The sequence below is a fragment of the Aythya marila genome (assembly GCF_965140915.1).
Source record: "Aythya marila genome assembly, chromosome: Z".
NCBI classification, from domain to species: domain Eukaryota; kingdom Metazoa; phylum Chordata; class Aves; order Anseriformes; family Anatidae; genus Aythya; species Aythya marila.
In genome coordinates this window covers 56,391,154-56,404,429 of record NC_139080.1, presented here as the reverse complement: position 1 = coordinate 56,404,429, position 13,276 = coordinate 56,391,154, and the positions used below count along the sequence as shown (strand labels likewise).

The following is a 13,276-nucleotide window of genomic DNA, read 5'->3' as shown; positions in this document are numbered from 1 at the left end:
GAGTAATAAATAAAGATGGGAGAGGGTAGTAAGTGCCTTTTTCTTACTCTTTTCTTAAGATCCTGTGATATTGTTAGTGTGCTATCACAAACAGAATATATAATCAGCTGGACATTTGTTTCACCCATCAGGTCCCTTCTTACATCTTCACGAATATTTTACTTCGTGACTTTGTGCTGAACCATGCACCCAACAGAAGCATGTTAAGTAAAGACACAAATGCATGTACATACATTTTTTTTCATATGAATTTAAAGCTATGTAGATGCTCAGGTAAACACTTCTGAAAGGTCCTAGGTGTACTCCCAAACAACTGCCAGCACATGCCTACTTACTCTTGATTCCACATTCATTTTTACAATAGTTAATAAATCACTTTCTGATTATTTTGAAATATTTTTGAAGTTACCTTGATGTAAGAAAGTGCATCAAACATTTCTTCAATTTGCTCTGAAGACTGAACAGCTGAAGAGACTGGATGTGAAGAATTCATGGAATCCTTCATCATAGCCTTGAATATTAGATTTAGGAAATCTTCATCCTACAAGACAAACATCTGTGTCTGACAAGGTAGAACATACAAAATGTTTGAGAAGCTAGAACATACGTGGCAAGCAGAACAGTAAAACTCATCTTCGCCTTGCTCTTCCCATTAGTCTGAAACACCATTACTCACCTTCTTGCCAATGGAGGCAGAAGAATTTTCAGGGTAGTATTCATGATACTTAATCTTTTCCTTCCAGATTTCAGTCAATGCCCAAAGTCTAATAAAATTACTGACTATAATGATGCTCATGTGCATGTAAACTGCATCTTATCTAGCAATCCCAGTACCAAAGCTTCCTCCTTCTTTCCTTCTAGATGAAGGATATAGGTATTTAATACATTGTTACCATGAAGCAACAACCCTCAACAATTAAACATTTAAACTATTTTTAAAGAAGTTGATTGTATTCCTATTTATTTCATTTCACTGAGATTTAACCAAGCAATTCTCTATAAAGTTTCCATACAGCAGGAGTGAATCTTAATGGGTTACAGAAAACGAAGGAAAGGCCCATTTTACGAGACAATCAAGAAATCCTTTGAAGTTGAAAACTTAAAGCTATTCATTTTGAATGCAGTCATTTGGATTGATTTTTTGTGTTCAACAAAACACTTTTTGGCACCACCAAGTGGTGAAACAAGATGTAGGTGAATGTACCTTGTCAGGCACCTTTCAGAACGAAGTACTGAAATGGAGGTGTGTTCTTGTTAGAATACCAGGCTAGCTTTTTGTCCTCCTCTCACCACACATGCCCAACGAGCAGGACAACTTTGGAAACATACTTTCAATGAGCATTAAACTCAAAAAACAAATGAAAAAACTTAACACCTAGTTCCAAAAAAAATCTCTACTGAACCAAGTTTGCAACGCAAGTTTCTTAATGCAGTAAAAGAAAGGTGAATTAAATACTCAGAATTCACATCCAGTTAGGATGCTGTGGACACAATCCAGCATGTAGGAAACTGTCAGTACCAGTCAGGCTTTTAATCCCATGACTAACACAAATCGCATAAGCACTCCTTGAAGTGGAATCTGGAGCACTGCTATCCCCTTTCCTAGGAGATACTCTATCTAGGATGAAAAAGTGCTCTCTCCACTGCCTCTTCCACGTAGTTCCACCAGTCTTCCCTTCTTGGCCTGAATTCAGTGATAGGAATGCTTTACAACAAGAGGGGAATGATCAAGTTTAAATCCCTTATGTTTTCCAGAGCTTTCCAGAAGCCATAAAAGCTGAGTGAGTTTTTAAACCAACACTAGGTTATACCAAAAAGCTTCATTCTCTCTCCTTCAGACACGTCTGTAGAGAGAAGTGCCTGTTGGAGCAGTGCATTGTACAACGCATGAGGTGTAATTCCACACTATCAGCATCCTCTGGGTCAGACCATAACAAACTTTGAAATCCAGTCCCTGACTCATGAATTCCAAATTGACTCAGCCACAATTACCATAATGATAGAAAGACAAAAGTGACTCCAGGCATATTTAGTAACCTAAAGCCCTGGTGATGCCTAAGGCAACAGGAAAAAGTAGAGAAAGAAAACCTTGGTCAACCACATACCTGGACTTCCAGTGTAAATTTTCAGTTTTAACCTATATATAACACAAAGACTGCATTTACACTATCACCAAAGTTAAAAAAAAAAAAAAAAAAGACTCAAACAAACAAATGAAAACCTACTTCCAATATAACAAAAGGCCCTATGAAGGAGAGGTATAATATAAAAGAAAGAGATGAGTGGTACTCAAAGTGGACTTCTCATATGAGTTTATAAATACCAATCCTTTATGGTCAACATTAAAAAGCAGATCTTAATGATGGTACAGCAAGTCTAGTTAAAGAAAACACTTACTGAATGTAATTCTGGAAAAACCTCCTCCATGGCAAAGTACTCCATGAAAGTGGCAAATCCCTCGTTCAGCCAAAGATCATTCCACCATTCCATGGTTACTAGATTGCCAAACCACTACGAAAGACAAAAAATAATTATTTTTCTGAAATAAAATCAAAGGATTACAGTGACACTCCATTCATCCTCAGCTCTATTTCGTGACAAAAACAAATTTACTCAAAACCACAGTAATGCTTTTGCATGAACAACTCTATAATTAGACAGTGACAGAATTGCACCCTGCCTGTTGCACTGGAGAAAATACTCTCACAGGTATTCTGAAAAGATATAATGCACAACCTAGTAGCAGTGGGGGCAGAGGTGAATTTAATAAACAGGATTGCATTCAAAAGCAAACAAACAAAAAATAAAACAAAAACAAATAATGACCTCCGCAATCTAGTAATACCTGATGGGCAAGCTCATGAGCTATCACTGCAGTTATTAGCTTTTTATCCCTTGCTGAAGAAGTTTTACTGTCATACAACAGCGCTGTTTCCCGGAAGGTGACCAAGCCCCAGTTTTCCATTGCACCAGACTGAAAATCAGGAATTGCTACCAGATCTGGAAAAGATTTGAAAGAAGCTATTGAAAACAGCTAGTTAAAGGGGTTCCATATTTCAAGTCTATCTATTCTATTACGTAACCCATGAAAAAAACTCATTATTTAAATCCTGTGGTGTGGGCATGAAGTCACATTTCAAGCACAAAAGCCTCATGGATTTATAGCCATGTTTCTCTAGCAGTATTCTTACGCAAACAACTTAAAGCACTACACACTGCCTTTAGATTTTGCACGCACATGAGCAACCAGGAAACGCATCTGCCACTACTGAAGGTGGCATGTTAGATGACTGCATTTAATAACCTTTCCAGTCACAGTAATAAACATTTAGTGGATTTTGAAAATAATATTTGGGGAACCTTATTTCAGAGATGTTTTATTTCATCTTACATATTTATTTATTTAAAAGACACCTGAGAAGATTCAAAGTTCCTCTGCATTTCTCAGAATTTATTATGTTTCTTTTTGTGTTTAAAAAAGAAGTTCAAAAGGACTTACCTAATTTTTCAAGAGGGTAATCTATTAAAAAGTACTTTTGATAAAATTCCAGAAGTTTCACTGTCGTGTTTAGAGCATACTCTACTTGGTTTATATGCTGTGGTATGGCATAGACAGATACCTAGTCAGAACAGAGAAGAGAACAGACTTTGAAACTTACAGCTACAAAATCCTTAGAAGCGGCTGTATCATAAAAATAACTTTGATTAGATTACAGATTCATCCACATTTAGATGCATACACAAACACAAGAGACAGTCTTACAGTCTAGAAGTCTTCTTAAAGTCTCCCTTGGACTATTAGACACTCCTGGCAAGCAAATAACTCACTAGCCAGACTCTACCCTGCGTTGGTATGATCATTTTCAGACTTTACCATTAAGCTAGTAAATACTACACATTGCCAGTCTCTTTCTGTCTGGTGCCTTCTAAAGCTCTGCTAGATTTCCTTAGTTTTGCTAAACCTTACATGGTAAGAATAAAGGAGAAGCACAGTGAAGAACCACTCTCCCTCAGACAGAACACATCATTCACTCTTTTTCTCTTCTCCTATATGCTTTGCTCTGCTACTAAATACTTCTATGATACCAATAACACATGCAAATGGCACACATTGCATAAATTGCTAATTTACTCTACAGTCCGTTTCCGTAAAAAAAATTTAAAAAACTGACTTATTGAAAGACACACGGTTTTTTGTTTTTTGTTTTTGTTTTTTTTTTTCCCATAACATATTTGCTGCTTTACTTGAACACACACGATAAAGTCTATTGCAATGTAAATAGTATGTTTGCTTCCCTTGGGAACAGTACTGTTTCCATACATCTTTTGAACAATTCTTAGTTCCCTGACATTAACCCCTCAAAGATCAAGTACTAAAAGCAAATGTTTAAAGCTTCCAGTTATGAAAGCTTTTAGGGATTTCAGATTTTGTGAATTTCTGCTACTAAAAAGCCCTGATGTTGAGTCCCACACTGTAGAAGTCTTCTCAGTCTGGTATGAGCCCTGACATCAATCCAACCTACAGCATATAGTTATTGCCGAAGATAAGCATAATACTGTACCTACAATAAGTATTAAACAATACAAGAAAATATATAAATAAATGGGGTGGGGATTCATGGAGGGAGTCACTAGGTCTTGCAGAAAGTTTGTGTTTGCTCATTGGTTTGTGGATTTTTTTAACGGTTTTGTTTTCTTTGGCTGCACTGGGAAAAGGTGAGAGGGACTTACAAGAGGAATAAACGTACCAGACTCCCATTAGTTTCTCTGCTGATGTTTTTCAAGTCTGCAACAACAAAGGCTACCAGGTAGGTGCTCATCTTCAAACTCATAAAAAATTCATCTTGGACAATTCCATTTGTCACAGGAGTAGTGGCTTTCTGCAGGTAAAGGGAAGTGTTACTAATGCAGACAACAGAACACTAAAGCATGCAAGAAATCAGTGTTAAATTAAAGATTTATTGCAGAAATGGCTAGGAAAAGTTTATAAGCAAACATGAAGAATAAATCTATTTTTTGGTTATGTTTCAGTAGAACAGCTAAGACCCACAATCTATCCATGGTGTAACAAAGCTTGAGGAGACATGGAACATTTAAGCCTACATAAACCAGAACTACTTATCAAGCTTTTAATATGCAGTATTACCAGACAACCACATTGTTGGAAACACCCTCTATCTCATTTAATTCATACTTAAAACCCCCAGTATAATCCAAAATCAACAGCAAGATTAGCATTAATCCACGAGAGCTTTAGGCTGTAGGCACAGTTCAGAATAGCCTGAAAATACAGGCACTGCACAAATTAAGTATTTGTCTCTTCCCAGACACCTCTTCAAAAACAGGAACTAAACATACTAAATAAACAAACAACAAAAAACATAGCATGACTCCTCCTTTGCCTAACCCCTACCAACTGGGAGAAATTTCATTTTAAAAAGTTAAGGAAACCTAATGTCTCATTCACTTTAAAGCACAAACATATCCATTTTAAATACACTGTCAAATATAACTGCCCACTCAACCTTCTGAAGAATGACACCGTGGTGTATCTTAAGAATACTTCTTAAGAATGCAGAACTTTTTCTTAATATTAGTCCTGGAAAGGCAAGCTTTACACCTAGAAGTACTTCTTTGTATAGTCCTTCACAAAGAAGTTACATAAAGACGACACCTAAATGTACAAAATCACTAATGCAGAATAATAAAGGTTTGGAGACAGTGACAGTAGTACATATGTGTTCTGAAACTTCATAAAAATATTTGTTTCCAGAAACCATGAGCATTTAAAAAAAAATCATCAATAACTCTAGCAAATTAACTGCCAGCCTGAAATGTTTAATCCTGAGCAGAGCAATACAATCATCTTGTCTGGCCACCATGTACGAACAGAATTTCCTTCTTGTATGTCTTCAAAACATTCATAAATTTGTCTTTACTACAGCTTCATTATCATAAAAAGGGATACTGTACTTCGGGGGACAAAGCATCTGCTGTGGCTGCAAATAAACTGTTTCAAGTCAGTTATCCTCATTAAAAAATAAAAATAAAAAAATAAATTCACAAAACACAAGCCCCAAACTCATACGGTTTATTTCTAGCTTGAATGTGTGTCAGCCATTAAATATTGCCATATTAGCTGTGCACACACTAGTTGAGAAATCCTGCTTCTGAGATCTCCTGCTCATGTAAGTATTTATAGAAATTGATGAAGCTCACCCTTTAACATTCTCCTGGATGGAGTAAAGAATCTGATCTTAATTGTCTCCATCCAGTACAGCCTGTTCCCAAGACGTGCAGTTATTACAGGAGAAATTGCAGTTATTTATTTTTCCTAACAGAGGTTTGTTTAAGTGTTTATTTTCAGAAGAGGGATCTAGTAATGATCTCACCAACGGAATATGCTTTATGCAACAAGATACCCTTATCCACTTTTGGTATTTCTTTCTTTATGCATACACAAAACAGCTCGCTAGCCTGAAGTGTTGCACTGGGATACCATGCTACCTAACAGAACATATTCAGGCTAAGCCTGAAATGTCATGGTTCAGCATGTGCTAGAGCACTTGGAAGATCAGGGACAAAAAGCATGCCAATAAAAAGAAGATTTGCATATAAAAGTTAGTACTGCTACAAGAGAATTCATTGATGCCAGGAACATTCTTGAGGTAGCATACTTTTCCAGTATATATTGAAATAAAGATTTTACTGTAATTCACAAGCATGAGAGAGCAAGTTTTCCTGACAAATTACAAAACCCAAAGGGACCACTTCTAAACCCACTAACTGCATGTTTAGGTATCATGTAACAACAAATGAGGAAATACACAGCATCGAGTTATCAGAGTATCAAGTTGAGGAAAGAGGAAACAAAACAAAAGAAAAAATATTGTTTGTAGTATAAACACAAATTAGTAATTCTTCTAGAGATACTGCTCATTAGCAAAACTATCAATTCACTTGCTCTGTGTGTTCTCATACCTTATTGATAAATTCTAATTAAATCTGACTTATCTGTTTGACATGAGAACTCGCATTTGGTTCTCAACACTAAACTTACAACTTCACTGCTGTTAATGTCTTTCTTTGGTATAGTCTTTGTTTCACATAAGGATGCATTCTCAAATCTTCATCACAAAAAAAAATGTAGTAACCATATTTTAAAATAGAGATGGAAACAACAGAAAATGCAAATGATACTTTTTGAAATGTGTTTTCTCCTGTGCTCTTAAAACATTCTCACTATAACAAGCTCAGTAATTGGTACAGAGAAAAAAAAGTAGATAAAATATTAAATAAAATAGATAAAAAATAGAGAAGTGGACTAAAAAGCAAAGAACCAGATGATGGAAAAAGAATCCCAGACAAGATGGGAGAGAAGGAGAATTCTTAGCTTGAAAGGACAAGACCTTCTGCCTGTGGCACTCATAGGTAGTTGAAGAGATGTAGTATTCAAGGCAGAAGCAGCAGCAGCAGATTTGAAGGTAACTCAAGTGGTATGTCAAACACGAGCAGTAATCAAAATACCAAAAAGATGCAAGAGAGACATATTCAGAAGGGAATTTAAGATGCAGGAGTGCCATAAAAATTACTTGAGGAATGACTATGTAAATCACAATGCTGGGAACAAGGCAAGGAACACACATTTTCTATGCAGTACAGAAACCGCTGAGTATGTAGTACAAGCAATCAACAGGGAAAATCTGTAATATTTATGTTTAAGATGATACAAATGTGCAATACCAACCCATTTTTCACTGCAAGTAGGAATAAAAGGACACATTTCCCAAACCTCCATTTTTCAAATGGCTTCCTACCTCCTTGAAAAGCGAGCAGTGCAATGAATATGACACTGTGGCAAGAAATGCTAGGAACTTAAATGTAAATGTGTCCTGAAGTAAGGAGGACAAAAAAAGATGCATTAACGATCTAACTGTAAAAGCACTTTATCAGTATGTTCTCTCCATGTGGATGATAACTTGTGGCGCACACACACACAGAAAGAGCTACCAACTGCTTAACAGCGCTTGGAGCTGAGCAGAAATAGATGAGGTGGGGTAGGGCTCCCTCCTCAGTGCAAAATGCCACAGGCGCATACCTCGCAGGACTGGCAATGCAAGGCAGACATTATGGAAAGATGCAAGGTGAAAGCACATAACTGTCATTCTTTCCAGATTTAAATTGTATGTCTTAAGGTGTGGGAGTCTAATTAGAGGAAGATCCTCTGACAAGAAGCAATAACTCACTAAACAGGAAATACCGACTTGCGTTTTCAGGCACATTAGTTGGTTCAGTTGAACTCAAAAGTCACAAGTCTTGGCAACAGAGCTTCAGCTACAAGCAGCTCATCTGCTGGCTCTCTCAGGAAGGTAGAAAAGCCTGCTAATACATACTGATGCTTACTGTTCACTGCATCAAGTGACCCATTTGCATAATCTAGAAGACGACAGTTTGAACTTTCGCAGCCTTGCTCAACACCACAAACAAATGCAGTAGTTTCCCAGATGACTTCTTCCTGCACAAACAATGTTGCACAAACACCTTGCACAAAACACATGAAATTTAAGTGAAGTCAGAAGAGAAAGGGAAGTCGATGAAGCAGTTAGATTAAATGACAAAAGAAAGTATTCACTGAAGAAAGCAGGATGGAGGTGCTGCACAGACACATTGTGAGAGAAAAGCAAGGGAAGTAAGCGTGCCTTCTGTTACAGTGAGGGCCCTTGCTTTCCCTTCTGGAGAAATCTATTATCAACCACAACTGGCACAACTAGACAGCAGACCAGTAATTCCTTTCATATTTCCAAATAGGAATTAAAGATTCCTGAATAGGGGAAATTTCCAAAACGAAGCAAAAAGTCAAGCAAATAAGTAAATGTTAAAGGAGAACACAGAACTCGAAGACAGACAAACTAAAATAGTAGCACCCAGCAATCCCCCAAAATACCATGCTTGATCTTGAATTATCCCCAACCATTTTCCTTAGATACCTAACCACATATGACAGCGAAGCACAGTTAATCATTATTTTTCCTCCATTTCATTTGCCAGTCATTACCAGTCAAGAAGGCAACCAAGCCACTTGATACCATAGGTATACCAGATAATTCTGAGAGATGAAAACTGTCACATTACAGAGATGATAACTCTGGCAGTTACTGAAAAACGCTTTAAAGACAATGCAGTCATTAGTCATAGCCAGCACTGGTTCACGGGAGTCCTGCTTAACTAACTTAATTTTTTTTTATTTATTTTTTTTTTAACCATGAAGTTACCCATCTAGTTGACCACAGGAAGACAGGACATGTGATTTTGGGGGGATTTTAACAAAGCTTTTGATGCTGTCTCTCACAGTATCCTTCTGGACACAATGTCCAACATACAGCTAGATAAATACGTGATATGATAATTAAAAAATTGGCTGACTAGTTAGGCTCAAAGAATTATAGTAAATAGGGTTCACACCTGGATGGAGGTCAGTCACTAGCAGGGTCCTTGTGACTCCACTCTGGGTACAGTTCTCTTAAATGTTTTCCTTAATGATTTGGATGAAGAACTTGAAGGTATATTTAAGTAATTTTAAAGGTGAAAATAAACTGGGAGGAGCATTTGACTCCCTCCAGGGTGGAGAGGCCTGACAGAGAGATCTTAACAAATTAGAAAGCTGGGCAGTCACCAGCAACATGGAATTTAACAAGATTAAGTGTTGGATGCTGCATCTGGGACAGGGCTATCCTGGATATACGCACAGAATAGGGATAAGAGGCTGAAGAGCAGCCCCACAGAAAGGAATCTGGAGATTTTAGTCAACAGCAAGTTGAATGTTAGTCAGCAGTGTGCCTTGGCAGCCAAAAGGGCCAGCCATATCCTGGGGGGCATCAGGCACAGCATTGCTAGCTGGTCAAAAGAAGTGATACTTCCTGCTCTGCGCTTGTATGGCCTTACAATCAAACACTGTGTGCAATTTTGGGTGCCACGACATAAAGAGAATATAAACCTATTAAAGGGTGTCCAAAGGAGGGCTAAAAAGATGATGAAAGGTCTAGAGGCAAAGACTTAAGAGGAGTGGCTGAGGCCCCTTGGTTTGCTCAGCCCAGGGCAGAGCAGGCTGAGGGGAGGCCTCATGGCGGCCTGCAGCTCCCTCACGAGGGGAGCGGAGGGGCAGGCGCTGAGCTCTGCTCTCTGGGGACAGCGACAGGACCCAAGGGAACGGCATGGAGCTGGGACAGGGGAGGGTCAGGCTGGGGGTTAGGGAAAGGGTCTGCATCCAGAGGGTGCTCGGGCACTGGCACAGGCTGCCCAGGGCAGTGGTCACAGCACTAAGCCTGCCGGAGCTCAAGCAGCATTTGGACAGTGCTCTCAGACACAGGGGCTTATATTTAGGAGGTCCTGTGTGGAGCTGGTGGTTGGACACAATGATCCTTGTGGGCCCTTCCAACTTAGGGTACACATAGGATATTTTGTTGCACTTTCTCAACTCATAATGATAGCCATCCATAAGAGACAAGCAACAGAACATACACCAGGATTAGATGAGTAGTACACCTTCTGTGGTGATGTAGTGCAGTAGGAGAGTTGCAAGCACAAATATTCTTGGCAAGTACGTGTTTCAGAGTCCTCATGGTCTGTGGAAGGTGTGCTTAAGAGCAGAATAAATTTTAAGCAACTATTTGCAATTTGCTCAGAAACATCTAAACATGAGCAGCAATGACAAACAATAGTTTGTATATAAAGAATGATAGAAGCTGTTTTATGAAAGTTACTTTAACCACTTGTCCAACTTCTGGCACAGGAAAGCAAGTAATCACCCCTTCTGGTATACAAGAACAGAAAAAAAAAAAAGAGAGTTGTCAAGCAGTTTGTATAGTGATTCTTTCAGTGAAGAGAGCAGCCAATAATGCACTCTTAGACCTGGATATAAACCAAGGTGCTGGAATCCTGTTAAAGTAATTGTTGAGAATCACCACAAATCCATGAACATTCATTTTGTATGAGGAAGACACTGTTTCACACTGGCACAATTATCAGTTTGCTTTTCAAAAAATGGGGCAGCTACACCAGCACCTGAGCCTTTGACAGCCTCCTGAAATCCATGTATATCAGGCACAGTATACATACATGTTTCACCAACACTGAGGGCATATTTTTTTCACTATTAGTTACTTAGTACTATTAGTTACTGAACCCTTCCCCAGAGTTACTTAGTTTAAGTCCTTGAGGAACAGACATTTGTTTTAGAAGAGTCAGAGTGTACAGTTTATCTACTTCAGGTCCAAACTACATGACCCTATGATTCTAATTTAACCCCCTGGGCATTACTGCAAAAACACAATGCAAAGCACTTACGCAGATTACTTAGGAGATAGCTCTACTAAAATTCCTGTACAAAAGTAAGTACCTTTGGCATATTTGACAGAGCAGTAAGTTTCTCATCTCTCTTGATCTTAATTAAAAATGTAGCTTTCAATGCTGGTTCATCAAAGCATGGAAAAGCAGATCTTGCTGCCAGAGGTTCAAACTGAGTTGCTGCAAACCACCTAATGAAAAGAGGTAGAAAAGGGCAATTTAAGAATTAGGAGAAGGATAAATGACAGTTTACATATGATTGAACAGTCACCCGTCCCCGCAAACCTTGTAACTGCTTACTACAGAAGAAGCTTTCCAAATGGCAGATAACATGGTTGGTCCACTTAGAATAAATGTTTCATTAGGATTACAAAGAAGTCTTTCTGAAACCCAAGAAACTTATCTACTGGAAAACTAATCTCCTTGGCTGTTTTTTGTTTTCTTATCCTATATCTGGTTTAACACAATTAAAGAACAGTCCAGTGATCTTTCCAGGAAGAGGGAACAAAGCTTAAAGGAGACAAAAAGTAAATCAGTGAACATGCCCACCATATAAAATAGTTTGAAAATTCAGAAGGAGACATAATGACACGGGAGCTTTTCCATCTAACTGCTGTACCTTCAGTTGAGGATGCTCTCACAGTTCAGCTGTCTTCTTGCTCGCTTTGCTAGCTAGTGGACGTTTATGTAAATTCATGCACTGTCTTGCCTCTAGTACAACAACTAGTTATATCACAGGAGAACCTCTCAGACATCTGTATTCCTCCTCAAGTGTTTCGATATTCACTAGCTCCAGAAATTACAGCTTTTTCTAGAGAGTATCTCTGACTTGTGTTCTGCTCCCCCAGGACTACCCTGGGACCTAAACATGAAGTTCGCCAATTTATCTTCCATTTACCAGAGACAAATACTGGAGAGAACAGTGGTTCCAACTTTCTTTAAAATAGGAAAGAAAAAAAAAAAAATTGCCAACCTCCCAAATGCTTTTGGGGGTTGTGTTATTTTTGTCTTTGTCTCCAACATTTTGGACCTACAGCTTTTCTGAGGAGGCATGTCACTGTCAAGATTTATTCTCCTGGTCTATTTTCAACTTTAGTCCTCTCTTTCCCATCAACCACAATCTTGAAGTTCACAAAGATCCATTTTTCATAAATGGCAAGAGTGAATTATTTTGCTATTTAATAATTTTAGGTTTTTTGTTGCAATGTAAAAAAAAAATCTTCAGATGAAAATAAAAGTAACTTTTTTTTCCTCTCACAATAGATTGAGTTTTATATCAAAAATGCAATAAAAACAGATGTTGTCAAAATAGCCTGTATTCCTAAAAACACCAACTGTAAGCATATTAAGACAACACCGTGGGAAACAGAGACGTGCAGAGCAATGGAAATGATGATAATCAGTAAAATTTACTGGAAATGATTTATTGAAAAATACGTAAGTTAAAGTATCCTGTCTTTGAACAGAAGCAGGTAGCACTAGACTAAAGGTGGGCAAAATCCTCTGAACTTACTCAGATTATTTTTTTCCTCACCACATACAAGCTCTTCCTACTACTGCAAACACAAGATAACAAAGCTTCAAATACATCAGACTACAAAAAAGTATGAAATCTCAAAGTAGCTAATTACAACACTTCATGTTATTTTTGCTTTCTGCAATCTTACTGCAAGACTCTGTACTCTTATTCCCATGAAATATGAATTGAAATGAGACTGTCTTTCATGGCTTGTGATAAGCTACTTATATCTTCTTCATTTCATCCTGTAGTTACGTTCTTCTGATGCAATGTAGAGCCTTTGTGATTTTTTTTATTACCTAAAGAATTCCTACACAGACTACTTTTGGCATTTTTGTTACACTGTCAGAAGATTGAGGCAGAGCAGCAGTTTCCCAGGAAGCAGCAGCAGGTTCTCACTAATCATGTGAATCA

General features: G+C 38.0%; 1 protein-coding gene across 2 annotated transcripts in view; it reads right to left on the bottom strand.

Annotated features, from left to right (window-relative positions):
• LNPEP (leucyl and cystinyl aminopeptidase) overlaps nucleotides 1-13,276 on the bottom strand; it is a 61,634-nt gene that overhangs the window by 21,661 nt on the left and 26,697 nt on the right. For both annotated transcript variants that reach the window (XM_082783167.1, XM_082783166.1), the window contains 6 exons: nucleotides 11,396-11,534; nucleotides 4,749-4,880; nucleotides 3,500-3,620; nucleotides 2,846-3,000; nucleotides 2,398-2,511; nucleotides 410-541 (listed from right to left, as the gene is read on the bottom strand). In XM_082783167.1, coding sequence (XP_082639293.1) covers nucleotides 410-541; nucleotides 2,398-2,511; nucleotides 2,846-3,000; nucleotides 3,500-3,620; nucleotides 4,749-4,880; nucleotides 11,396-11,534 — 793 coding nt within the window. The remainder of the gene's footprint in view (nucleotides 1-409; nucleotides 542-2,397; nucleotides 2,512-2,845; nucleotides 3,001-3,499; nucleotides 3,621-4,748; nucleotides 4,881-11,395; nucleotides 11,535-13,276) is intronic.